Source organism: Herpailurus yagouaroundi, unplaced genomic scaffold, assembly GCF_014898765.1.
Source record: "Herpailurus yagouaroundi ecotype Mexico unplaced genomic scaffold, PumYag 203, whole genome shotgun sequence".
Classification (NCBI taxonomy): domain Eukaryota; kingdom Metazoa; phylum Chordata; class Mammalia; order Carnivora; family Felidae; genus Herpailurus; species Herpailurus yagouaroundi.
This window is the reverse complement of record NW_024412434.1, coordinates 21,086,409-21,111,605: the sequence shown is the minus strand read 5'-3', so window position 1 is coordinate 21,111,605 and position 25,197 is coordinate 21,086,409. Positions and strand designations below refer to the sequence as shown.

The 25,197-nt window shown below is 44.2% G+C and overlaps 1 protein-coding gene and 1 long non-coding RNA gene across 2 annotated transcripts in view; one reads left to right on the top strand and one right to left on the bottom strand.

Annotated features, from left to right (window-relative positions):
* Positions 1–17,690, bottom strand: part of FRMD4A (FERM domain containing 4A) — a 611,772-nt gene extending 594,082 nt beyond the window's left edge. The window contains exons 1-2 of the mRNA XM_040451376.1: positions 17,466–17,690; positions 16,875–16,986 (exon numbers count right to left, since the gene is read on the bottom strand). Coding sequence (XP_040307310.1) covers positions 16,875–16,976 — 102 coding nt within the window. The 5' untranslated portion in view covers positions 16,977–16,986; positions 17,466–17,690. The remainder of the gene's footprint in view (positions 1–16,874; positions 16,987–17,465) is intronic.
* On the top strand, positions 14,602–15,984 carry LOC121014791 (uncharacterized). The gene is made up of 2 exons (XR_005783421.1): positions 14,602–15,626; positions 15,741–15,984. It is a non-coding gene; the product is annotated as an uncharacterized LOC121014791 (long non-coding RNA).
* Positions 17,691–25,197: the final 7,507 nt, after the last annotated feature.

The window sequence follows — 25,197 nt, the reverse complement described above, 5'->3', positions numbered from 1 at the left end:
TGAAAAATCGCACGGCTAGATATCTACCAAGAGCTTCAAAAACATCTTCGCCATATTGCTGGTTTGTTCAAATAACCATGATTGGGGAGGCACCTGGGTGGCTCAGTCAGTTAAGCATCTGACTCTTGGTTTTGGCTCAGGTCATTCTCCCATGGTCTGTGAGTTCAAGCCCCTCATTGGGCTCCACATTTACAGTGCAGAGCCAGCCTGGGATATCCTCCCTCTCCCTCCCTCCCTCTCTCTCTCTCTCTCTCTCTCTCTCTCTCTCTCTCTCTCCCCGCCCCTCCTCTGCATTCTCTGTCTCTCAAAATAAATAAACTTAAAAAAAATTACCCATGATTGAGATTCTGGTATTTATTAAAAAGGCACAATGGTTATTCCTTCCCTCCTCCCTTCCCTGTTGTTCCGCGGATTCTGTGTCCTGTCATCGTTGGATTTGGACTGGTAGCCTGACTGGGGTTTCAGAGACTATTGTCAGCAATGACAGGAGGGTGAAAAGGTTTAGGCTTTGTACCAATGTCTCATTCACGTAGGCCACTTTGACAGAATGACAGTTATATTTTAAATATTTTGGTATGCCCCTAAAAACCTCATGTACCAAACCAAACATTCAGCTAGTCTATTCGAATTCCTTACAAACTCATCTACAACCACGCTTACTGTTAGCACATTTCTTTCGGGTCACTACACAGCAGCCATTACCCTGAGCCACCTTCTCTATTGCAAGAGCCTAAAAACGACAGCCAGTCTCTCCCCTAGTCTCCCTTACAGCCGGGGTGATCTCGTGTGTTTTTCAGGGTTCTTTGTTGCAGATAACAAAACCCATCCGAATTAGCCTAAGTAGAAAGGGGTTTATTACACTAAATTAAGCAGTAGTTTAAGAATATATAGGAAAACCCGAAAACCAAAACCATTCCCCACAGACCAAGGTGAATGTTGAAGCACAGCCAGAGGCCATTACAGCAGAAACCTATGGCGTCACTGAGCCGCCGCCTCTGACCCTGGAGCCTGAACTCCAGCAGTTCCACCAAAGCTCATCCCCGAGAACCTCAACACTGTGTCACCTTGCTTGCAAGAACGTTTGATCTGCAACTGCCACTTCACATCTGTCACCTCACCTTCCCTGATCTGGTGCTGGTGAGCTTGCTTGATAGGAGCTGGGTCACATGCAGCGAGGTTGGGAAATGCAGTCCTGAGACCCCCAGCCTCTACAGTTTAGGAGACTTTCTAGAGAGGGGTTGTCGGGGGGGGGGGGGGGGGGGGGTAAAACCAAAAAAAAAAAATGTCACGTGAGTCACTCTGTTCTGGCCAGTTAAAAATAATGAAAATAATGGGATGTGTTCTGGGGAGCTTCTGGGAGAAATTTTCCCTCCTGATGGAAATACAGAGACAAAGGAGAGCTTTCTTTACTGCTCCGCTTCCTTCTGCTTTTGGACACAGGAGTGAAGGACGTGAAGCTTAGAGTTGGGGCAGCCATCTTGGAACCAGCAGGGGAAGCATTGCCAACATTCCCTCCCACCCCCTCCTAGTGCTCACCTTCCAATCTCTCTGAGCGTGTTTCCTCGAGTCTCTCACAGTGCTCCTGCTTTCCCCATCTCCCAGATATCTTCCTTGCTCCCTACCCCTCCTCCGGCTACTACCCGATGTCTGCTTTCCCGGTATCCTATGTTCTCCTCTCTGTTTTACTTGCTCACCTCCTATTCTGCCTTCGTTCACTGCAACCTGGCTCCTGATTTTACCACATTTATGAGGCATCTCACCGGAAGGTCACTGCTGCCCTCCTGACTGGCAAATCTAATGAGGATTTTTCAGCTTTTCACTTCTTTAATTTTTCTGGGCGTCAGGATCATTGTTCCTCTTTCTTGAAATTCTCTGCTCTCTTGTCATTCAAGATAGTATACATTCCTGGACCTCCTTCCACCTCTCTGACTTTCTTTCTTTGCCTCGTTCATGGGCTTTCTTTCCATTCCCTATCCTTCCACTGCCTCATCCATGACTCATGGCCTCACCTGGTCTACACTCCCCCTGGTGGCCTTCACCCTTATTCTGTTGTCTGCATACTAATGACTCTGAATATGTATGTCCAGTCCAGAAATCTCCCCCAACTTCACATACATACATCCAACCACGGCTAAACACCTCTACTAGAAGTTTTCACAGGCCCCTGAGACGAAACTATCCAAAATGAAGCTATCATTATTGCTTTTAAATCTGTTTTTCCCCTGTGACTGCCACCTGCTTCCTTTCCCAACATAAAGATCTGAGGTCATCCTTGACTCCTGCCCTGCGTCACCTGCCAAATTAAAATCTCATCAGCTGATGATCTCACCTCATCATTTCTTACTCATATTCCTACAGCCATTTTCTACACATCATTGGCAGAGTGATCTATACAAATACAGCATGATTATTTCATTCTCTTGCCCAAAACTGTTCAGATACCTTCCAGTATCTATAGGATATGGCTCAAGCTCCTCAGCAAGAGTATAGTCCTTCCTAACCTCTCCAACCTTGGCCTCTGCCTGTCCCTGTCTTGGATTTTAGTTGCTATTGCATCTTAACTCGTTGACTTTTCTGAAATGTATCATGCAATTGCATGGTCCTTTACGTTTGCTGATACTTTGACCTCTGCCTGAAACCCTTTCTCTACTTTGTCACCTGATCTGCATCTTCAAGCTCAGATACCACTTCTTGGAGGATTTACTCATTCAACAAATGCTTACTGAGCACTTGCTATGTGCCAGGCACTGAGCTAAGAGCTAAAGAATCAATGGTGAATGAGACACAGTTGCCGCTCTAAGGAAACCTATAATCTACATAATGACCTCCCTCATCTTCCCATTGTCCTGAGTGGGTTGAGTGCCCTCTTCTGTGCTCCAGTTGTAGATAATGTAGGTTGTCTGTGCAGCAACCACATTCCCTTCTTCCTTCCTTCTTATGTGGGGTAGTAAGAATTGACCCAATTTCAAGCTTCAGTGGTAGATGCAGATACATCAAGCCAAGCACGGTGATTCCATGCCTCTTGGCTAATGACTAGTTCAAGATCTCATGCTTAAGCCAGTAAGTGCTTGGCTTTCCTATGGAGATGACCTGAGTTGACCCATTCAAAAAGAAAGGAAGAAATCATGGTTCCTATTTTAAGGAAAGACTCTTCTCTCCCCTCCAGGCTTGAACAAGGAAGTTGCCAATGGCAGTGAACTTGTGACCACGTGAGGGAAGCCATCCTGAAGACATAGCCCACAGATAAGAACAGAGCCAAAAGACTTAAGGGGACTGAGGGTGAATGTGGGACCAGAGGCAGATCCTATAATTGGCTTCCCCTCTGGACTCAGTATGAACTAAAGAATTTCCCTATCTTAAAGCCTGTTTGAGCAGGCATTTTACTTATTATGGGAGTCATTACAAACCACCCACCTCTGTCTCCCACTTGAACTGCTCATCCCTGCCTTTTTCTCTACTCCCATTGGTTCACCACTACTTCAAGCCCATGTTACTGCTGGCCTGGCCGACCTCCGTATCTTCTTACCCGGTTTCCTCTCCTCAGGTCATCCCTTCTTTGCATCCATTCTCCGTATTACCTCTAGAGTGGTATTTCCACATCTCAACTCTGAACGTGTCATTTTTTGCTTCAAATCATCGATGCCTATTAGTAAAACTTACTAATTTTACTCAAGTCCAAACTCCTTATCATTTATTCAGAAAATAGTTTGTGTCTACCCCTAGCCAGGATTTTTGCCTCTTCTCCTCCATTCCCTTTTACCTTCCCCATTCAAAAATGTTACATAGTTGATGGAACATGCAACTCTTCCATTTGCCTTTGTGTAGGCTCTTTCCAGGACCTGGGACTCCCCACCACCATCATCCACCTATCCACCTCTAATCCTTCAAAACTCACCTGAAACATCAGTGCCACGTGGTGGTTCTTGTTCTATGCTCTTCAACTCCATAGCACATTGATGATTTCTTTGTCATAACATTTATCTCAGTACATTGGAATTGTTTTTATAATGGCCTTTCCAATTACACTCTAAAGTTCTTGAGATCAATGACCAGGTGGTATTTACACATATGCCCACAGATCCTCAGTGCTCACCATAATGTCTCTCTGATTGTAGTCCTCCATTAATGATTTTTTTTTAAAAAGAAGAAGAGGGGAGAGGAGGGAAGGGAAGCTTCAAATTTGTTCTGCCCTTGGTACTTCACGCCTTTGGAGTGTGTATTAAAAAGGCTGCCTTGTTCAGTAATTGTGGGGAATGGAGAGGAAACAAATAACACTTGATACAGGTAATGTTCATGTTCCCAATTCCAGCAGCATATGGCAGTAGTTGTAATGGCCTAACATAAAGCATTCCCAGACAATATTAATGACCAACTAGGTTAATGACCGAAGACTAAGCCTCGGGCCATGAACACATTCTCCTTGTCATTAATCCCTACAAAATGGCCTCAGCTATGTTCATTACAGCTCAATTATGTTCACACTCCTCATGAGGAAAGAAAGCACTTCAGTCCTAATACCAAGCTATGTCCCTCCTTTTGCTTTGACACATGGGCAATAAAGATACAAAACAAATTATGAGTTCAAACACTAAGCATGGAAAAGAGGCAACACTATGGGAACTACTACTATGATTAGTCCCAATCATCAGTGGGGACTAAATCAGAGAACTTTGGAGGTCACAGAGAAGGCAGATAAAGATGTTCCTGATTCATACTTTCTCTGGGTATTCTTTGAAGGCATAACAGAAATGCTAAACGAGTGGTTCTCTCTAAATGCTTAGAGTTTGGATAAACATCTAAAAACTCAAAGGTAACTTTCTGCCAGTAGGAAAAAAAATTTTTTTAATGGAATTCTGATACCAACGTAATATTCAATCAATAGTTATGGAATGCTTCCTCTGAGCAAAATTCCATTGCCAAGTTGTGAGTAATTAAGACCCTCAAAGACCACGAAATTAAATTGCATAGAATGAACGCTCGTTGTGGTGGTTTTAAACATGTCACAAACCATGTTAACTCCCTTTCACCAAGAGGTGGAGTCTATATCCTCTCCCTTCCAATGCAGCCTCAGTGACTTGCTTGTAACCAAAAAAAAATGCAGCGGAAGTGAGTCCGTGTGACTTCCGAGGCTAGCTCACAAAACGTGATACATTTCTGCCTTGTGAGCTCAGATACTCAATTTGAGGCCCTGAGCTACCACATAAACAGTCCAGCGACCTTGAAGCAGCCATGTTGTGAGGAAACTCAGGTCATGTGGAGTTTTCCTACAAGAATGCTGTGGTCAAAAAACCAGCTGCGGTCCAGCGGATGGCAACACCCAGTGCCAGACAAGTGAGTGGAGATGCCTCCGGGAGATTTCAGACTTTAGCTGTTGAGTCACCCCAGACTTTCACTCATCCCAGGTGAGGCTCCAGACAGTATAGAGCAAAAATAAGCCATTACCACGGCCGCCTGTTGGAACTCGTGACCCACAGAATTGGTGAGCATAAAAGAATGGTTGTTTTAAGTCACAAAATGTGGAGTAGTTGCTACATAGCAGTAAGTAGTGAGCAGAACACACACACGCGCGATATGTCTAGTTGCATCACAGGGGTGGTGACAGTGGGCATGTGCACAATCTCAGCTCACCTGTGCCCTACAGCAATCTGGGAGAAGCAGTCATCTAATGGAACTGCATTTAACCGTCATCTAGTACATTCTGAGGCTGCTTCGCTTGGGTGGCTCAGTCGGTTAAGCATCCGACTATTGATTTCGGCTCAGGTCATAATCTCGTGGTTTGTGAGTTCAAGCCCTGCATCGGGTTTTGTGCCGGCAGTGAGGGGTTTGCTTGGGATTCTCTCTCTGCCCCTCTGGTGCTAATACTTTCTTTCTCTCAAAATACACAAACTTAAAAAAGGTCTGAGGTTGCTTCAATTAGACCACGTGGTACATTTAATGTGAGGAAAATTAATGCCAAAGTCAAGGTAACACTGACCTGGTACAAATGTGGCCTGTATCACAAGATAATATGAACTTTTTCTGATCATGGATTCTCAATCTCCCCCTCCCCAAGTGTGGCTTTCTGGTCTTTTCCCTTTACGATCTTTCTTCTGGATTCCTGTGCTTCTAGTCTCATTCCCAGATCTGCCTCTCTGAATCGAATCACTGACCTAAGTGCCTACGATATCCAACTGCCCATCAGCCATCTCTGCTGGGAAATCCCATTATTTCCTCCACACCTTCAACTGGGTGGTCCTAAGCTAAGTGCAGCCCTTTTCTTCTGCAAATGTATTTCTGGCTCTGAAGTTGTTCCTGGCACCACTCCCTGAAGCTCCAGATCCAACACTCTGTAGTCCTGGCTGACTGCTCCCTGTGCGTGGGTCCCACCATCCATCTATCCTATGGTCCTGATGATGCTGCCTTCAGAATGTCCCTTGAACTCATCCATGTTCCACTTTTCCCATAGCCACCACCATGCTGCCTCTTCATTCTCCACCAGAGTTCATGCATTTGATATTTTTAATGTTTATTTATTTTTGAGAGAAAGAGAGAGAGAGAGACAGAGACAGAGACAGAGGATCCAAAGCGGGCTCTGTGCTGAGAGCAGAGAGCCCAATGCAGGGCTCAAACTCACGAACTGTGAGATCATTACTTGAGCTGAAGTTGGACGCTTAACCAGCTGAGCCACCCAGGCACTCCCAAGCATGTGATTCTAAATAGGTGTTCTCCCCCCTGTCTCCCCTACATACCACCACTAAATTAAACTTCCCAACCCTTACACCGGCTAAGTCAGTCCCCATGCGAGAACACAGACAGGCCCCTAAATGCCTGTGGCTCCAATACAGGTGCTCATGGGAGCATCTGCAATGTCTTACCTCATCTGGTCCCAACGTGCTCCAAAAGCTTTCCTCCTCCTCCTCCACAAGGCAAATCCTCTCCTACCAATCCCTCCTCCCCACCCCTACCTCTGCCCTCATGGGATCTCTATCATCTACCACAGTGGTTCATAATCCTCTCCTCCTGAATCTCCCTGATCCCTTTTTTCTTTTCCCAGAAAGATACTCTGTCCCTTCTCTCCCTCATCAAAAATAAACACGCCCCAATCTCACCTCTAAGAATTTATCTGAAGCAAATGAAAACAGGATCTCTAAGAGGTATCTATATCCTCATGTTCATTGCTTCATTAGTCACAATAACCAAGACATTGGCTAACCACAACAACCTACCTAAGACATTGGGTAACCGAGGCGATCTAACTGTCCATGTATGGATTAATGGATAAAGCAGATGTGATACACACACACACACACACACACACACACACACACACACACACACTCTGGGATATTATTCAGCCACAAGGAAGAAGGAATTTCTGCCATTTATGACAACTGGGATGAATCTTGAGAGCATTACCCTAAGTGAAGTAAGTCAGACAGAGAAAGACAAATACAGTATGTCATCACTTAAATTTGGAGTCTTAAAAGCTAAACCTACAGAAAATAATACAATGTCAGTTATCAGGGGCTGGGGGTGGGGTCAATGGAGATTATTGGTAAAGGTACAAACTTATAGTTGGAAGATGAGTAAGTTCTGGAGACCTAATATACAGCATGGTGACTATAGCTAATGACGCTGTATTATACACTTGAAATTTGCTGAGAGAGATTTTAGATTTTCTTAGCACAACAACAACAAAAAATAATTATGTGCTTGATGGAAGTGTTAGCTAATGCTAAGTGGTAATCGTAATGCAATATATCAGTGTAACAAATCAATATGCTGTACACCTTAAACTTACACAAAGTATATGTCAATCGTATCTCAATAAAGGGGGAAAAAATTGCATCCTTCAAAATGGCCTGATGTCCTCTTCCTCCACAGACCCTGTCATAACTAGATCTCTAGGTCGCCCTCCCCTACCCCTTCCAGACCACTTCTCTGAATTCCTTCCCACGCACGGTTGGTACTGTGGCCCATAAGGTGGGACCATTTCCTCTCACAAGGTTGTGAGGTGTTACCTCAACGTACTCTGTAATTGTATTTCTTTGTGATATAGAAGCTCTGGAACAAGACTCGTGGGTTTTCCTCACCTCCACTTCCTCCCCAAAGCCTGGTCCTGCGCTAAACTGCCAGAAGTGATGGGTCAATACTTTAATTCACTGAATATATGGAGAGCAGTGCAAGGTGTTGGGACCAGATAAATTCCTTCAGGTTCTATGGCTTTTACCTTGATTGGAATGCCTTGCCCACAACTTTCCACCACTGCCTCCTTCTTGCCAATCACCTTTTAGCTTCCTCAGAAGGCTCCCTTGATCACCCACTCTAAAGCTATCAGCCAACCACGGTTTCCCCACCATCATTTTCAATTTGCTCTAGAGCAATTATCACTCCCTGATATTTCTATGTATTTTCAATGTATTTATTTTTTTAACCTCTCCCTGGGTAAGCTCAAGGACAACAAAAGCCTTGTCTGTCTTGTTCACTTCACCATATCCCTCATGTTAAAATAGTGTCCAAAAGACAGTAGTCACTCAATAAATATGTGTTGGATGAATGGATGAGAAATACTCCATATTGTTGATGTACTCCTACTCTGTTAAGGAAAACAGATACAAAAGTCAAATATCATATGGCAGTGTTATCAATAAGTGAAATGATAGAAAATATACATATAAATGAAGTACAAGGAAAAGTGAGGAAGGTAGAAAGAGCCATAGCCCAAGTAGTGGAAACAGCACACTCACAGGTGCACAGGCTTGAGCCAGCATGTTATTTATGGGGAGCAGGAAGAGCCCAACACAGCCAGGGCACCAATTCTGAGGGGTGGTGGCGGGAACAGTGGGAGTGAGACTGGACAGGGAGGCAGAGGTTGGAGCTTGAAGTAACTAATGTGGTTTGTTATAAAGCTTGACCACTTTGTAGTGCATATGGACATCAAGTTGTATTGTTGTATATCTGAAACTTCTATATTGTTATATACCAATTTTACCTCAATTAAAAAATAAAAAGCTTGAGCTTTATTCCAGGTATAATCAAGTATAATCAGAGGATTTTAGACCTTCATTTTAGAAGAAAATCCTAGATCTAATTACTAGAGAAATCAGAATCATTTTATAAACATCACTCCGGAAAATGCATGTACAGAAGATTAGACATATTGAAAACAGAGTAGAAAGAGAGACCCAGGCAGGTGAGATTATAAACTTGACAGTCAGTGGGAGGGATAAGGGAGGAGGGGCCAGATCACAGAGAAATGAGGGAGCAGAGGCAAAAGAACCTGGAGATAACTGAACAAGGTAGATGAGGGAGGAGGAGGAGTGAACAATGAATTCTGGGGTGACAGGCAAAATGGTCCTACCACCAATGGAAGTAAGACATGTAGACCAGGAGGAAGGTCACCGTTCCTCTTTAGGGTGAAGTGAATTTGAGGCGCCCATGGGACAAACAGGAGGGTCAATCTGATAAGCATCTGGATTGGCAGTCATGAGAAACTTGGGAGCAAGGCCTGAGCCAAAGCCATGACTAGAAGGTCATGAATGTACAGACAAGAGTTAAAACCATGGGCATGCATGACATTGCTTGGGGAGTGGGACTGGATCTACGGCTCAGGAAAGTGCTTCTCCAGGTCTGGAAAGTGAGACTAAAATTTCAATATCCAGGGTTATAAAAAGCACTCATTACTATAGGCCAATGTTACCTTGACACTGGAATTTAGTCTTCTAACTCTGTATGTACCCCATGGTTTCAGTCAATCACGTTTCCAGGACCTTTGATTATGGCCAGGCCAAAATACCATATGTTCCATGTGACTTCACATTTTGGCATAGAATTCAGTGAGATACTGCTACCTGCACCAGTAACATATGGTCTCCAAATGACTATTAAACTTTGCAAAGCAGCCACACAATTAATTTTTAGCAGAGATCCACTAATAGCCATCCAATCATGTATAGCAAGCCTGGATGGCATGCATTTTGCATTTGCCAGAGAGAACATATTGCAGCCCATATTTTAGTCATCTTCCCTTAGAGGGTAAGAAAATTTTGTTAGTTATTCAAGACAGGAATGCAAATTTAAATGTGCTCATGACAGGAGCAGTTCACCTGATCCTAGGTCCATCTGTTTTCCAAAACAACTGGCTGGTTGTCCAACGTGGTCCCTGATTTCAGAAACTGGAATGCAGACAGGCTTGGGCAACTTCTTTTAGATGGACTCTGGCTCATGCAGGAGTCCAGTGAGATGAGTTTGGGGGGATGGTAGTTCCATATCATTTTAATATAAAGAAACAACTGCTAATACTTACTGTGTATTTACTTTGATCCAGGAACAATGCTAAGTACTTTACCTGCATATCTCATTGAATTATCCCAAGTATTACATGGTAGCTACTATTATCCCATTTTACAGATGGTGAGACCTTTTCAAACAACCATAAACTATTTAGACAATTGGGCTTTTCCACTTATATTCATTTTGAGGAAAACTGAACCAATGATTTAGGGTTCACTGATGCTTTACCCACCCCCTCCCCGACCCCCGACTGGTTTTATAGGAGTCTTATAATGGTATACAAGTTGCAAAGACCACTGTAATGAGTACATATTGTTTTTACTTTGGTAGTATCCCTTCCTCCTTCCTAGTAAAAGAGCTCTTCTCCTTCTGGAACCTGCCATTCTCACTGCATGTGATTCAGGTGAACTTATCAGTCAAGTGACCCAACTCCTTTCTCCCCACAGGTCTAGACACAGACGCCAATACGCTTGGTCAGAGAACCAGTGATTGGCCAGGGGCAAAACCTATTACCCAACAGGGCCTAATGGATGTTGAGAAAGGACCTCATAAGGAAAGTCCCACTTATTTATCTGGGCCCACCAGCTCTGTGAACAAGTTATCCCGGAGCTGCTGAGAGAAAGAATCTGCTAGAGCCTAAAGTTAACACAGAGCAAAGTAGAATCTTTGCTAGATTAGAAAGACATAGAGAGAAACAAAGAAACAGGGTCTGGACTCTGTCACCCAAAGTCCTCAGTCCAGCTTTTCCTGGAACCACTTCATTCCTTGGAACGAGTCAGTACGTTTCATCAGTCAATACGTTTCCCTTCTTTCTTAATGCTGGTGTGAGTGAACTCTGTCCCTTAAAACCAGAAAGACATAAAATGAAATAAAAAATACGGTCAGCAAAAACTTACCTGAGAGAGGCAGTATGACTCATTGATTTTAAATTTCACCCTCTGAGAGAGAAATCTGTACACTAAACACTAACTACAAAAATTATTAGTATCAAGATTTCAAACATACCCATTAGGAAATTCCATTTTAGAAGGTGGATAATTGGGTTTAAGAAGGATTTTAGCTACTGACTTAGATATAATGTTACAGAAACATTTTCTAGGGATGTTTTGATAATCATCCTATTTTATTTTCATTTTTTAAATGCTTATTTATTTTTGACAGAGAGACACAGAGTGAGCAGGGGAGGGTCAGAGAGAGGGAGACACAGAATCTGAAGCAGGCTCCAGGCTCTGAGCTGTCAGCACAAAGCCCGACACAGGGTTCAAACCCACAAACCGTGAGATCATGACCTGAGGTGACGTCAGACGCTTAACTGACTGAGCCACCCAGGCTCCCCCACAATCATCCTACTTTAAATAAACCAGAAAGATAAATGACACTAAGAACACTACCCACTATAGACCTGAATATCTAGGACCCCTGCCCTGGGCCCCAAGCTTACATGGCCCCACTCTGTGCACAGTGCTTCAGGTGGCTATGCTCTCTTACCACATAATTATTATTCTTTAAATTTCTATAAAGGGGTCAAATTACCTTTTCAAATGTATTGGTTAATCGTTATGGAAACCATCACAATTAGCCAAGTCTTCTTGCGCAAGCTGTTTAGCGTCTCTGGATCTTAGTTTTACCATATAATAGAAAGATACAGTACCTGTCCTGACAACAGGCACAAAAGCACTTTGAAAATTAAAAGGATTATTATTATTACTCAAGAGCAAGATTTCTTAGGACAGACTTTAATTTTATCCTATGCCTTTTGCCTTTCGCAATCTGGAGAAAATCCACGGTCTTTTTTTTGTTTTCTAAGTTTACTTATTTATTTTGAGAGAGGGGGCACTAGCAGGGAAGGTGCAGAGAGAGAGAGGGAGAGTGAGAATCCCAGCAGGCTCCATGCTATCCACACAGAACCCAATGTGGCACTCACTCTCACAAACCATGAGATCCTGACCTGAGCCGAAACCAAGAGTTTGACACTTAATCGACTGAGCCACCCAGGTGCCCCAGAAAGTCCATGGTCTATTAGAAATTCCAAACAGAGAGTTGTCACAGGTCAAATTCAGAGGAAAATTATGTTACAGTTATAGAACTAGGACCTTGGTCATACCCCTAACCTGCCTTTCTGGCCACCGAAGCCTTTGTCACCTCTAGGAACCCTGTCCAAACCAGTCTACTTTCTGTCTCCCAACAGCCTGGACTCATTCAGTCTTCTCACCTCAGATTTACCCTCCTCTATTCTTCAACATGTTACTTAAACTTAAACCAGTTTTCCCATTCTAATAGTCAGTGGTACATCTTTTCAATTAATTTTTAAGTTCACTAAAGCCACGGACTGGCTTGTATTCTCCCTGTACAGAGTAGATACTCAGCAAATATTGGTTGGTTAACTAAAAAAGAAAATTTCCAAAGGAGGAAACTATCTGAGGAAACACGAATCCATAATAAAATGAAATGAACTAGAGAGATGAAGTTTTACAAGAGCAGGTTATCAGCTAGAATCTATTCAAACAGACCAGAGAGCTAGTCTCTTCAAGAGAATCCCAGAAATCTGAAATCAAATTTTTAGAAATACAAAGACTCTTCAAGATAATCTAATTCACATCTTTCATTCACTGAGAATAGTCACCCACTAATTTCTCTGACTTACGAATTGAAGTTTTTGCATATTTAATTTTCCTATCACAAAAACTTGACTTTTGGCAATTTTCTTACAAACAATGTGCAAGAGAATGGAACCTCAAAAACGTGGAAAATCTCTTATGGATATAAAAATATTTTTTTGTGCTAGAGTCCAAGCAGATGTCTTGAGCCAGATGTATGGTATCACCTTTTATTTTAAATTGCAATATGGAAAAGAATGCAGATAAACAAGACGATGGAACTACTCACCCTAAAATGTGAAACACGCAGAATGGCTCAGAGACGAGGCACCCTTGATGGGCTAAATCCAAAGCGTTAGAAGATCCTGGTGGTGAAGTTCTCGACCTTTGACATGACATCAAAGTCAGCCCTGGCTTGAGCGTCAGAGGACCCTGATTGTGAGACTTTGCTCTATCACTTTCAGTCGTGGGACCATTGACAGTTTCTCAAATTCTGACTACCAAATAAGGTTGTCTTAAAACTAGGATTGTTGAAGGGATTGAGATAATACAGGTGAAGATGCTTTGCAGAAAATCGTAATTTGCACTATAGCCTAGCTAGCTAACTTACATTAAAATATCTTAATCTGAGCTTTCAGAATCTAAGAGCCAAAATATCCTAATACCACCTCTGTAGCCCCATGGCTATCCATCTCTACCCTTGTCATTAGAGAAATGATCAACAAATCTTTGGCCCTAGCACATTCCAGCCTTTAAAGGGTTCCCCAAACTCATGTGATTTCAGCAAATGACACATAGCCAAGAGCTTCCTGCTCTATAATTAGTGACATCCTGCTGGAGGCTCCCAACGGTGTCTTTTCTTGCTTCCCAAAATGTCTGCGAAAATGAAGGAGGTGGGCTTTTCAATGGCATGTGGTCTTAACCACCAGTATCTGTCCTCTGTCTGAGTCCACCCTTCGTTGTCTGAGGACCTCTGTGTGGCATAGATGATCATCACCACCCGCCCCATACTAACTCTTCATTGAAAGAATCAGTGAAATGCACTCACCTCAAGGCAGTCGGCACATGCTTACAACCCAGGACCCCTTTCAGAGGCTCTAAACCCAGCACCAGCTTGGAAAAGTCACCTTTGGTACTTTTCAAAGGTCACCTGCTCTAGTCCGGCAGAATAAATCAGGCTCCCCTGGGGGGTAGGTCCCCAGGCAACAGAGCGTGAACAAATGCAAATGATCACCCCTTCCAGTAAATAACACAAAACACTTCTTCTGGCATAAAAGCCATATGGTTGGGAACAAATTCTACCATCTAAAAGCAGCACTGCCCATATCCTAGGGTACAACTAAGACATAATGCTGAATAAAGAGTTACAGTTGCCCGTCAAGGACCTCTATTCTAGACGCTATTCCTAGAGGTCTTATGTTATGTTTAACAGAGCTTAAAGGGACCCTACAGAGGACCATGACCCCCTCAGAAAGCAAATGACGCAACTAAGGCACAGAAAAAGGAAGCGACATATCCAGGACCGCCCAGGGGGTGGCACAGCTGGGAACAGAACGTAGGGCTCTCCAATTCCAGATCTGGTGCCACTTTGCAGAACCAAATAAATGTATTCTGCCCTGAATCATGTCGAGTCTACACGGAGTATAACCTCTGACTGTGTCCTTATCCAAAACCAAGGGGTGTGGCCAGTCGCTCCCCACTCCCCTGGTTCCCTGCAGCCCAATGACTCGATACCACGAAACTGCAGAACTCCCATCAAGCCATCTGATATTGACCTCCCCCTAAACGGGGTGCTTATGAGCTCTGGCCTTTATACTATGCTACCCTTCTTAGTTAGCAGAGGCACTCCATAAATACTGAGAACTCATTGGCTGCTTGAGTAGCTAACAAATAATAATGTTTACAGCTTCCTTCCAGAACTCACGGCCAAAGCAACTCTGCTAAATGGCCTCCTTTCCTCCTCTCTTCCTCAGTGACTTGCTTATATACATTTTGAGACTCATCCTGCAATAGTTGGGAAGCAATTATGTTGAGGTTTCTTCTTAACAATGAAAAAAGGAACAAAGTCCATAGGGGAAAAGTCCCCCTGAACCGGTTGTGAACAGGAAAACACACCCTGACTATGGTTACACATGGTGCTCCAAGGTTCTCTAATCTAACGTCCCATTGTGATGTCAAGAGCCACTTCCCCCGGCTTCTGAGGGAGACACACAAGCAGTCCTTTAATCCGGGCAGGAGGTGAGTGCTAGGGAGAGATCTGAGGGCAGAGGCCGCTGACACAGAGGATAAAGTCTGAGCCACGGAGACCTCCCGGACAGCAACCGTAATATTTGGGAGCACCAGGAACAGAACCTCAGTGCGTATGTCTCAGAAGCAGCTGGACCAGCATGTCGAGGGGATTTTTCCTTAGGGCTCCCAGTAAAACAGGTGCACGCCCGAATGCTCAGAAGCATGGAGAAGAAATCAGGACAGAAATGTGGAGGCAAACAGGCCCAGCTCTCCCTACAGCTGATTTTTAAGAACACATTTCTTCCCTATTTTAACATAATGCAAGATTTATTTCTGTCAAGCCATACTAGATTATACGCACACGCCTACCTGAACAGGAGCCCATGTGCCCTTATTTTTTTGCACATGACTCAGACTCCGGTTTCCCAGAGTCTCTTGGTCCTCAGAGACACTGCCACTGTATCACCTGTCAGTCAGAAATCCTCAGATCCTAACCATCCACCTATGTGACCATTGGACATATCAGTGGTCAGTATCATTGGATACAGTATCATTGGACAATACAAGTATAAGGAAGGGAGAGGAGACCAGGGTAATTTCTCCAGAAAACAACTTTAATTCTTTTGACTACTTCTCTTGCAGTGGAATTGGAAGTCAGCAGAAGATCCCAGCCGTTTCAAATGGCTCTGGGGCCGAAACGACATTTGAGGCGAAAAAGAACCATGATCTCCGTCCCTCTTAACTTGACCCAGCTCATTGCTCAAGAGGCAGGCTCCCCACTGGCTCCTCTTCCAAGTGCTCTTAACAAACTCATCAGGCCTCACAAAGCTGTATTTCCCCCTCTCAGTCAGAAAACACAGATCAATATACTCAGCAGAAGCACTTATGCTTTGTCCGTAAAAATCTCCTGTGTAACTATTAGAAACATTCACACGCGGAGCCTGATGCCGCTATTTCCGTCAGCATTACCCTGGCATGTGAGCTAGTCAGCGAGGAAAAGGGGGCAACACGACAGCGAAAGCAAACTTGAATCTAGGGCCTAGCCCGAAGTCAATCAGGTTAAAACAAGGTGACGCCACTGCCCCTGTATTGCTCAGACAGGCTAAGAGCCGAGGCCTTCTTAACAGGATGGAAATCACAGAGAGGCTTAAAGGAGGTCAGTGGTCTACATGCGGGCAAGGGCCTGGACAAGGCCTGCCAGAGTCTCCCCTGCACTCACAGTTGGGAGGTGGCTCTGCAGTCCCAGTGTTAAAAAGGCCACAGACAACCTCCTTGGCCACTTCCCCGGGGAAATCGGAGTAAACACGTGGGCACCTAGAAAGAAGATCCTATTCAATTGTTCCGTGGGCAAAAAAATTCCATGGTTGCTATGAGATGACAGAAAAACAAATCAACAAACAGGATCACCTCAACTTAGATGCAAAAGGCAGCGGGGGAGGGGAGGGGAGGGGAGGGAGGGGGAAGGATGCTGAGGAGCCAGGGGGAGGCATCGGTGGGAATCTATTTCCAGGGGCTCTTAGCACCTGTTTGCAAGCATCTCTCTCAAAATAGCATTAAGCAACAAGTTTCTAAAATGGCAAATCTAGGGCTTCTCTTCCCTGAGAGTGCTTTGTCATGGCTGATGCTCTCACCCAAGAAATCATTTGCAACGAGCCTGCGGGATAAAGCGGAGCGATTTTTAGCATGTCTGCAGCACTGCAGCGGCAGCCCACGGTGCGGGAGGGTAAGGCTGGAGCTGGGCGCTGCCCGGGCCCCACCTCCTCCCGGAGCACTCACCATCAGCAGGCTGAGAGCAGAGTCGGGCACCAGCTGCACAGCCATGGTCTCCGATTCCCATGCACAGTCAGTTTGCCTGGGCCCTGGGTGACTGCGAAGCATCCACAAATACCTACAGCAAACCAGCCAGAAATCCAGACTCAGGGCGCAAAAGGCTCAGAATGAAGACAGGCCACATTTCATATGGGGCGGAGGGCGGGGGGGGGTGTGGGGGGGCGGTCAGGCGGATATTGGGAAGAAAGGGTGGGAACAGTGCTTAAGGATTTAACAAAAAAAAAAAAAAAAACAAGAACGAAAATAGGAAGCTGCAGGTTATTTAAAGGTGAGCCCTCCCTAGCTTCACCAAGCTGCATGAGCACAGAAACCACATCAAACACAAATATGAAAGCTGGGAACACAGCATTTTTAACTGATACCTTAGCCTAGGCAGCAGCAACTCTTAACTCATAATTAAAATAAAACATATTCCCTATTGCAGATAAATCAACCAACCCGATCACCACCACTACCACCAGCCCCCCCCCCCCAAACTCCCACCCCACAATCTCTCAGCAATTCTGCTGCATAAACATGCTGAATGTCACTACCTACCGCTCGCAATCTGGTCAGTGTCTTCTCTTCCTGCAGAAAGGTGTGTCCCTTTTGCAAAAAGCAAGTATCTGGGAGTGAGAGAGCCGAGCCTGACCAAAAGCACCAGGCAGTTACTGGGGATCAGCAAATGCCCTCATCACCACCGAGGAATAAGTCAGTTATGCAATGACCCCTCCACCATCCTTAAATCTAGTTTCCCTCTCCAAGTGGACTGGCCAGCTTAGTTCCCCGTGGGGCTAACATACTTACAAGGAACATGTAATTACACTGCCTGTTCTGTTAGCGTTCTGATCTCCCAGGCTGTACCACATGTACGAAGCAGACAGGCACCCTCTACCTCTCTCCCTCCCTCCCTCCCGCCCTTCCTCCCTCCCTTCCTTTCCCTCCCATCTCTCCACCAGGCTGCCTGTTAGGAATTTTGAAGGAGCCTCTCTAGCTCACAGAGGTACAGGAGGCTAATTTGTAGTAAGGGACACTGCTTAAGACAATAAGGCAAATTAGCCTTGAAAATCATACCATGCAGCATTTTCCTTGGAAGATGTCAATGGCAAAAAAAAAAAAAAAAAAAAGGAAGCCTGCCCAGTCTTGTTACATAATGAGAGGCTGAAAAGGCTTCTCAGAGTCAAAGATTTGAGAAAATTAAAACACTTTTTTTTTTATGAGCAACGTCAAGCTTCTATGTCTTATGGAGTCTAATTATTCATCTACACATGGCAATTACTAATACTTCTAGTAACAGTTTTCACGTTCTCTTTCAATTTCTTCCTTCACTTACCTGCTGTAACGACTCCAAAAATTCCTTGCAATTAACTGGACGCTGTGAAATGGAAGAGAAACCAACTTTGTAAATAAGAAACCGGGGGGAGGAAATTCATCACCTTTACATGTTCCTATGGACAACTATATCTGTGGTCCCTATATCGTTCATATTTTAAAAGCATTTATTTCATTATCACAAAATGCTCAACAATATTCATTGAATGAATTAGAAGATCCCTCTCTAATTGTTTATCCTGTGGCCCAATGCAGTTAAAGCTTTATTCCATGGTGTCTGAATGGATTCTAATGCCCTTGACCTCAGGAACCTCTGAGAATCTTTGTACTGTCAGGTGCTTGGAGATTCACAGCATGACCGGAGTCATGTGAACGTGACCTTGCACTGAGCTGTGGGAATATTCTAGAGTTGCTGGTGGGTTTCACAAAAGAATTTTTGATTATTACAATAACTCATTATTTGATTACCATAATTTAAAGAACATATCTATAGCATTCCCTTAACCTTGCAGGTATGTTTCTAAATGTATTCAAATGATAACTGCTGAGTGCCTACTGTATACACTACTCTATGATAAGTTTTGTAGAAGATGCAAAGCTAAATCATGGCCCCTGCCCTCAAGGAGCTTTTTATCTGACAGATACAATGATATCCAACAATCATCTATGATACATGACAATATGTGATAAATGCTGGAAAGTGACTTAAAAACAATTAGTTTGGGGGGCACCTGGATGGCTCAGTCGGTGAGCATCTGACTTCAGCTCAGGTCATGATCTCACAGTTCATGAGTTCAAGCCTTACATCTGGCTCACTGCTGACAGTGCTGGGCCCGCTTCAGATCCTCTCTCTCTCTCTCTCTCTCTCTCTGCTCCTCCCTCATTTCTGTCCAAAAAGAAATAAAACATTTAAAAAATAATTTTAAAAATGTTTTAGGGGCGCCTGGGTGGCCCAGTCGGTTAAGCGTCCGACTTCAGCCAGGTCACGATCTCGCGGTCCGTGAGTTCGAGCCCCGCGTCGGGCTCTGGGCTGATGGCTCGGAGCCTGGAGCCTGTTTCCGATTCTGTGTCTCCCTCTCCTCTCTCTCTGCCCCTTGCCCGTTCATGCTCTGTCTCTCTCTGTCCCAAAAATAAATAAACGTTGAAAAAAAAAATTTAAAAAAAAATGTTTTAAAAATAGTTTGGGCCGCACAGAGTAGGGAGAGTTTACTTTTGGCTTCAAGAACATGGCAGTTTTTAAGCTGGAACTTGAGGAATAAGGAGAATGTCTTTCTTATGACCTGTGTTTTATAATTCCACATGGACCATGAGCTTGTAAAACACAGAAAGCACAGGGAGAAATTAATACTGTGCTACTGCAGCTGGTGGGTGTGGTGGGGAGGGGAAGGTGTGCCCATCGAGGGCCCAGCAGGAGCCTTTGCAGGCCCAGGGGTACAGGACTCTCTCGGTTGCACAGGCAGGCCTGGGAGACTTGACCTCAACTGCTGGTGCCAGGCGTCAGCATAACTGCCTTTCTTTCTCCCTACTTTGCTTGGAAAACCTCATGCTGGAAAGAATACAATCCTGCCACGTGCAGCAACGTGGATGGAACTGGAAGGTATTATGCTAAGTGAAATAAGTCAGTCAGAGAAGGACAGACATCCTATGTTTTCACTCATGTGGATCTTGAGAAACTGAACAGAAGAGCCTGGGGGAGTGGAAGGGGGAAAAACAGTTACAAACGGGGGGGGGGGGGAGGCAAACCACAAGAGACTCCTGAATACAAAGACCAAACTGACAGTGGATGGGGGGGTGCGGAAGTGGGCGATGCGCAGGGAGGCGGGCACTTGTTGGGATGAACACTGGGTGTTGTAGGGAAGCCAGTTTGACAATAAATTATATTTAAAAAGAAAAAAACACCAAAAAACGTCATGCTGAACCTTTGCCCAGCTTCTTTAGGAAAAAAGAGTCTGCGGCCGACCTCGGGAAGACATGACTGGAAGGTGCTCTATCAGGGCTGCGAGAGAGAAGGAGCTGGGAAGGCAGGGCCCGGAGGGGCGAGCAGAGGTACAGTGCTGCCCGCTGAGCTGCGCAGTCAGGGGGAAAGGCTTCGGACGGGCACGGAGCTGCATGCCTTGGCACAGTCCATCAGGGAGAGAGGGCCTCGCTAGCCTGTTCCTGTCTCTGTCTTGTTGGTCAGATTGACCCCGTCGGGCATGAAGTCCCTTGCGCTTCAGAGAAACGCCTGCTACTACGCGGAAGCGCGGGAAGTTCAGAAAGGCCTGGCGTCTGGACCAGAAATGGAAGGAGGCGCCACAGACTCGGTGGGTCAGTCAGACAGGGCGCTGGCACGGGAGCTCGTGAGGCTCCATCCTCGGCGGCTGTTCTGGAGACTGTCCCAAAGCTAGCCCACACCCTGGAGAGGTCTGCAGGGGCGGGCAGCGCTAGGAGCTGAAAAGTCAGCGGCGGCCATAGGCCCCACCCAGCAAATAGCTAAACCCGGGGGAGGAGTGGGGGGACAGGAGAATCTGGGGGGTGGATGAACTGAGTGTGGTCAAAGTGTGTAGGCTTACACACTTTCCGATGTCTGAAGTTATACCCTCCATGACATATTCCCTGGATTTTCCATTTGAGTATTCTATTTGCTTTGTTTGGACAACTTCTAAATTGCTGCCTTTTTTTTTTTTTTTTATAACAGCTATTCACTTTGCTCTATTATCCCCGTCCTAGAGAGTGAGAAACCCGACATCAGACCTACTGTCAGCTGCCTCTGTGCACCCATGCGGCTCTGAGCACGGAGCTCAGACAGCGGTGGGTACTCAGTCCTATCAATGGGCACGAGGGGAGGTGCTGAAATGTGAAGGACACAGAGCAAGGGGGCCAGGACAGCGTCCCGGGGCTGGGGGCGGGCCGCTAGAACACAGGGAGTTGGTGAGAAGTAAGCGTCTGACAGAGAACGAGGGAGCCCTAGGATTCCAGGGACGAGAGTGGCTCCACAAAGATGCCTGGAGCCTTTAGTAGAGTTAGAGACAAGGAAGTCCAAGTGCAAAGGATTACGGAGCAGCATGTGAGGAAAAGGAGTTAATTAGCATGAAATAGACTCGTACCTTAATTAAAAATAAAAAGTGAGATAGGAGTTCCCTAGGTCTTTTCAAAACCTTGTTGAAAAGCAATCCAGATCATAGAAGGAGGCATGCAGGACAGCAAGCAGTCCTTTCCTCCCAGGAAGGAAATTCCATCCTTGGCTCTCAAGACCCGTAACCCCTTTCAGTGTAGTTGCTCAACCAAGGGGCAATGCAATGTCACAGCTATCAAAAGCCATTACCTGAATGAATGAATGAATGAATGAATGAAAATTAAACTTCCTCTGTATTCACTATGAAGCTGTTGTGAAGACACGATCACTGGATGACTCAAAATTTCCACCAGAACTCAGTACAAGAAAAGTGTCTGTCCCTCCTGAGGTGGCCTGTGTGATGGCTGGTGTTGTCCTCGGGCTCCCTGCTGAGGCATTTGACTCTTAGGAACTAGAATGTCTACTGTGTCATTGAGTTACTCTGTGCCCCGAGCAAATACCATGAGGGTGAGGTAAAAATCAAACTCGCCTTCTGTTAAGTTGCACACAGTAGGCATTCTGTAACTGTTATTCCCTAGAAGTCTCTTTTTCATTCTGATAATGAAAATAACAGAACTAATCACAGTTGTCACATTTGGCTGCCGGAATACCCACAGCACATTATCATAGTTGGCATTATTACTTCCTTGGTTTTTCTCAACCTTGTTTTCCCTTCTAATTCATAATGTATTAGTCTTATTTAGTAGGCCTTTTTGTCAGTAAGCCATCTGAAATTCTTTTTTGGAAAGAGGTAGAACATAAATCATTCTTTAATGCATAAACTGCTCTCAAATAAATTTGGCACACTGAAGTATTTCGCAGCTACTAAAATGGCAATTAGGAAAACCATTTAGGAAATATGGAAACTTTCTGAGCTACAATGTTTGTTTGACCATAAAATGATACATATACTTTAATGGCAACCATGTAAATATTTGTATTTAAGAGAACAGGAAGGAACTTTTGCTTTCAGCCAAGATGGAGTAACTGGGTAAAGTTTACCCTGAAAACAACAACAACAACAACAACAACAAAAATGGGCAAAATATCTGAATCAATACTTTTCAAGACACAGGACACAGGACAACAAAGGACAAAGATAAGACTTACAATAATCCCAGGTTATTGAATTCAGAGTGTTTCCAGGTAGAAGGAAACCCAGGTAGAATCAAGCAGATTCCCAGAGGTGCCCGGGTGGCTCGGCAAGTTAAGTGTCTGACTCTTGGTTTTACTTTAGGTCAGGATCTTGCAGGTTGTAGGTTTGAGCCCCACATCAGGCTCTGCACTGACGGCTTGGAGCCTGCTAGGGACTCTCTCTACCTCTCTCTCTGCCCCTCCCCTGCTCGCTCGCTCTTTCTCTCTCTCAAAATAATTCGTTAATTAATTTAAAAGCATTTTTTAAAGTGTATTCTCTAAATTAAGAAGAACTGAGAGTCAGGGGAAGACAAAGATGGATAGAATTCACAGGGCAGAACACCAGAGAGGACAGTGGTACAGACAGAGAGAGACAGAGTATCAGAGGTCTATAAAAAGGTCCCCTCTGAGCATTTTGTTGGGTCTAATCACCATATGCACAGGAGGAAACTGTCCAAAGTTGGGGAAAGAACCATCTAAAATAATTAGAAAGGTTGGTGATTGGGGCTTACACAAGGCTAGAAACAGCACCTGTTCACACCAGCCAGACAGGAAAGCCTCACAGATTCACGGTGCATTAGATGGGATGCTCAGAATGTTCTTGCCTTGGGAGTGAGAAATAATTAGCCCTAGATTGATCACTCCCGTACCCGTAAGTCTGCCTAACAAATTTGAAAATCAAGACCCGAAAGGACCAAACTGTTTCCAAGTAACTTAACCGTGCTCCAAAACAATGTTAAAAAACATTTATCAAAACACAAAAATGCAAGAAGGTAAAATTTACAATGTCTGGCACCTAAAAAATATTATTGGGTATGGAAAGAAGTAGGAAAATATGACCACTAAGTAGAAGACAAGTCACTCAGGGCGCCTGGGTGGCTCAGTCATTTGAGTGTCCGACTCGATCTCAGCTCAGGTCTTGATCTCAAGGTCATGAGTTCAAGCCCTGTGTTGTGCTCCATGAAAAGAAGAAGAAGACGGTGACAAAACAATCAATCAAAATCATCTAGGACTAACACAGATTTTAGAGTCAGGGGGAAAAAAATACATTAAAACAGTTATTATAGGGGCACCTGGGTGGCTCAATTGGTTAAGTGTCCAACTGTTAATTTCAGCTCAGGCCATGACCTTGTGGTTCATGAATTCTGAGCTAGAAGTACAGAGCCTCCTTGGGATTCTCTCTCTCCCTGTCCCTACCCCTCCCCTGCTCATGCTCTCTCTCAAAATAAATAAATAAAACTTTTTAAAAAAATTTAAAAGTTATTATAATTTTATACATTATTCAAAAAGTCAGGTAGAGATAGGAAAGATATAAAAAGGAACCGATCTGAGCTTCCAGAGATTTAAAAATTACAATATTGAAAGGAAAAAGAAAAGCCACATTTGTTGGAATTAATGGAGGTCAGAAATTATAGGAGAAAAACTTTGTGAATTTGAAAACATAAAAACTATTCCAAATGAATGCAGCTTAAAAATGTTTTATAAACAAAAACCAAAAACAAAACCACCTGTGAGTAGTGGAACAAGTTCAAGCAGCCGAATGTACATGTAACTTGTATCCCTGAAGAAAGAGACACAAATATATGGGAAGAATTAAAGACCAAAATTTCCTCAAATAATATCGTGAACAAATTCTAAGCATGAAGAAAGCTACACCAAGGGACATCAAATACAAATTGCTCAGTATCCGTGATAAAGAGAATAATTCGAAAACAATCAGAGGCAGACAGATGTATCTATCATACACAGAGGGACAAAGATAAGGATGACAACATTTCTGGCTGGGATGAATGAAAGCCAGAAGACAGTGGAGCAACATCCTTTTAAAAACTTAAAGGATGGGGCGTCTGGTTGGTTCAGTCGGTTAAGCGTCTGACTTCAGCTCAGGTCATGATCTCGCAGTTCATGAGCTCAAGCCCTGCGTTGGGACCTGTGCTGACAGCTTGGAGCCTGGAGCCTGCTTCGGATTCTGTGTCTCCCTCTCTCTCTGCCCCTCTCCCATGTGCACACTATCTCTTTCTCTCTCAAAAATAAATAAACATTAAAAAAATTGTTTTAATCAAAATTTTAAAGGAAAAACTATCATCCATTTCGGATTCCACATTCAACAAAAATATCTTCTAAAAACAAAAGCAAGATATGGGGCGCCTGGGTGGCGCAGTCGGTTAAGCGTCCGACTTCAGCCAGGTCACGATCTCGCGGTCCGTGAGTTCGAGCCCCGCGTTGGGCTCTGGGCTGACGGCTCGGAGCCTGGAGCCTGTTTCCGATTCTGTGTCTCCCTCTCTCTCTGCCCCTCCCCCGTTCATGCTCTGTCTCTCTCTGTCTCAAAAATAAATAAAAAAACGTTGAAAAAAAAATTTAAAAATAAAAGCAAGATAAAGACTTTTTTGGACATACAAAGTAAATAAAATGAAAACAGATCGGAAAGGAAGGAGAAAAACTTCCCACGAAGAAAACTCCAGCCCCAGGAGGCTTCAGGGATGAGTCCTAGTAAATATTCAAGGAAGAAATAATACCAATTCTCCATAAATTCTTTGAGAAACTGAAGAGGAAGAAATGTCTCTGAACTCATTTCATGAAGCCAGCATAAATATCAAAAGAGAATATTAAAAAAAGAAAACTATAGATCATCATCCCCCATGAATGAAAATACAGAAATTCTAAACAAAAAAATTATAGAAAATAAAATCCAACAGTATATTTAAAAAGTAATGCACTATGACCAGCCAG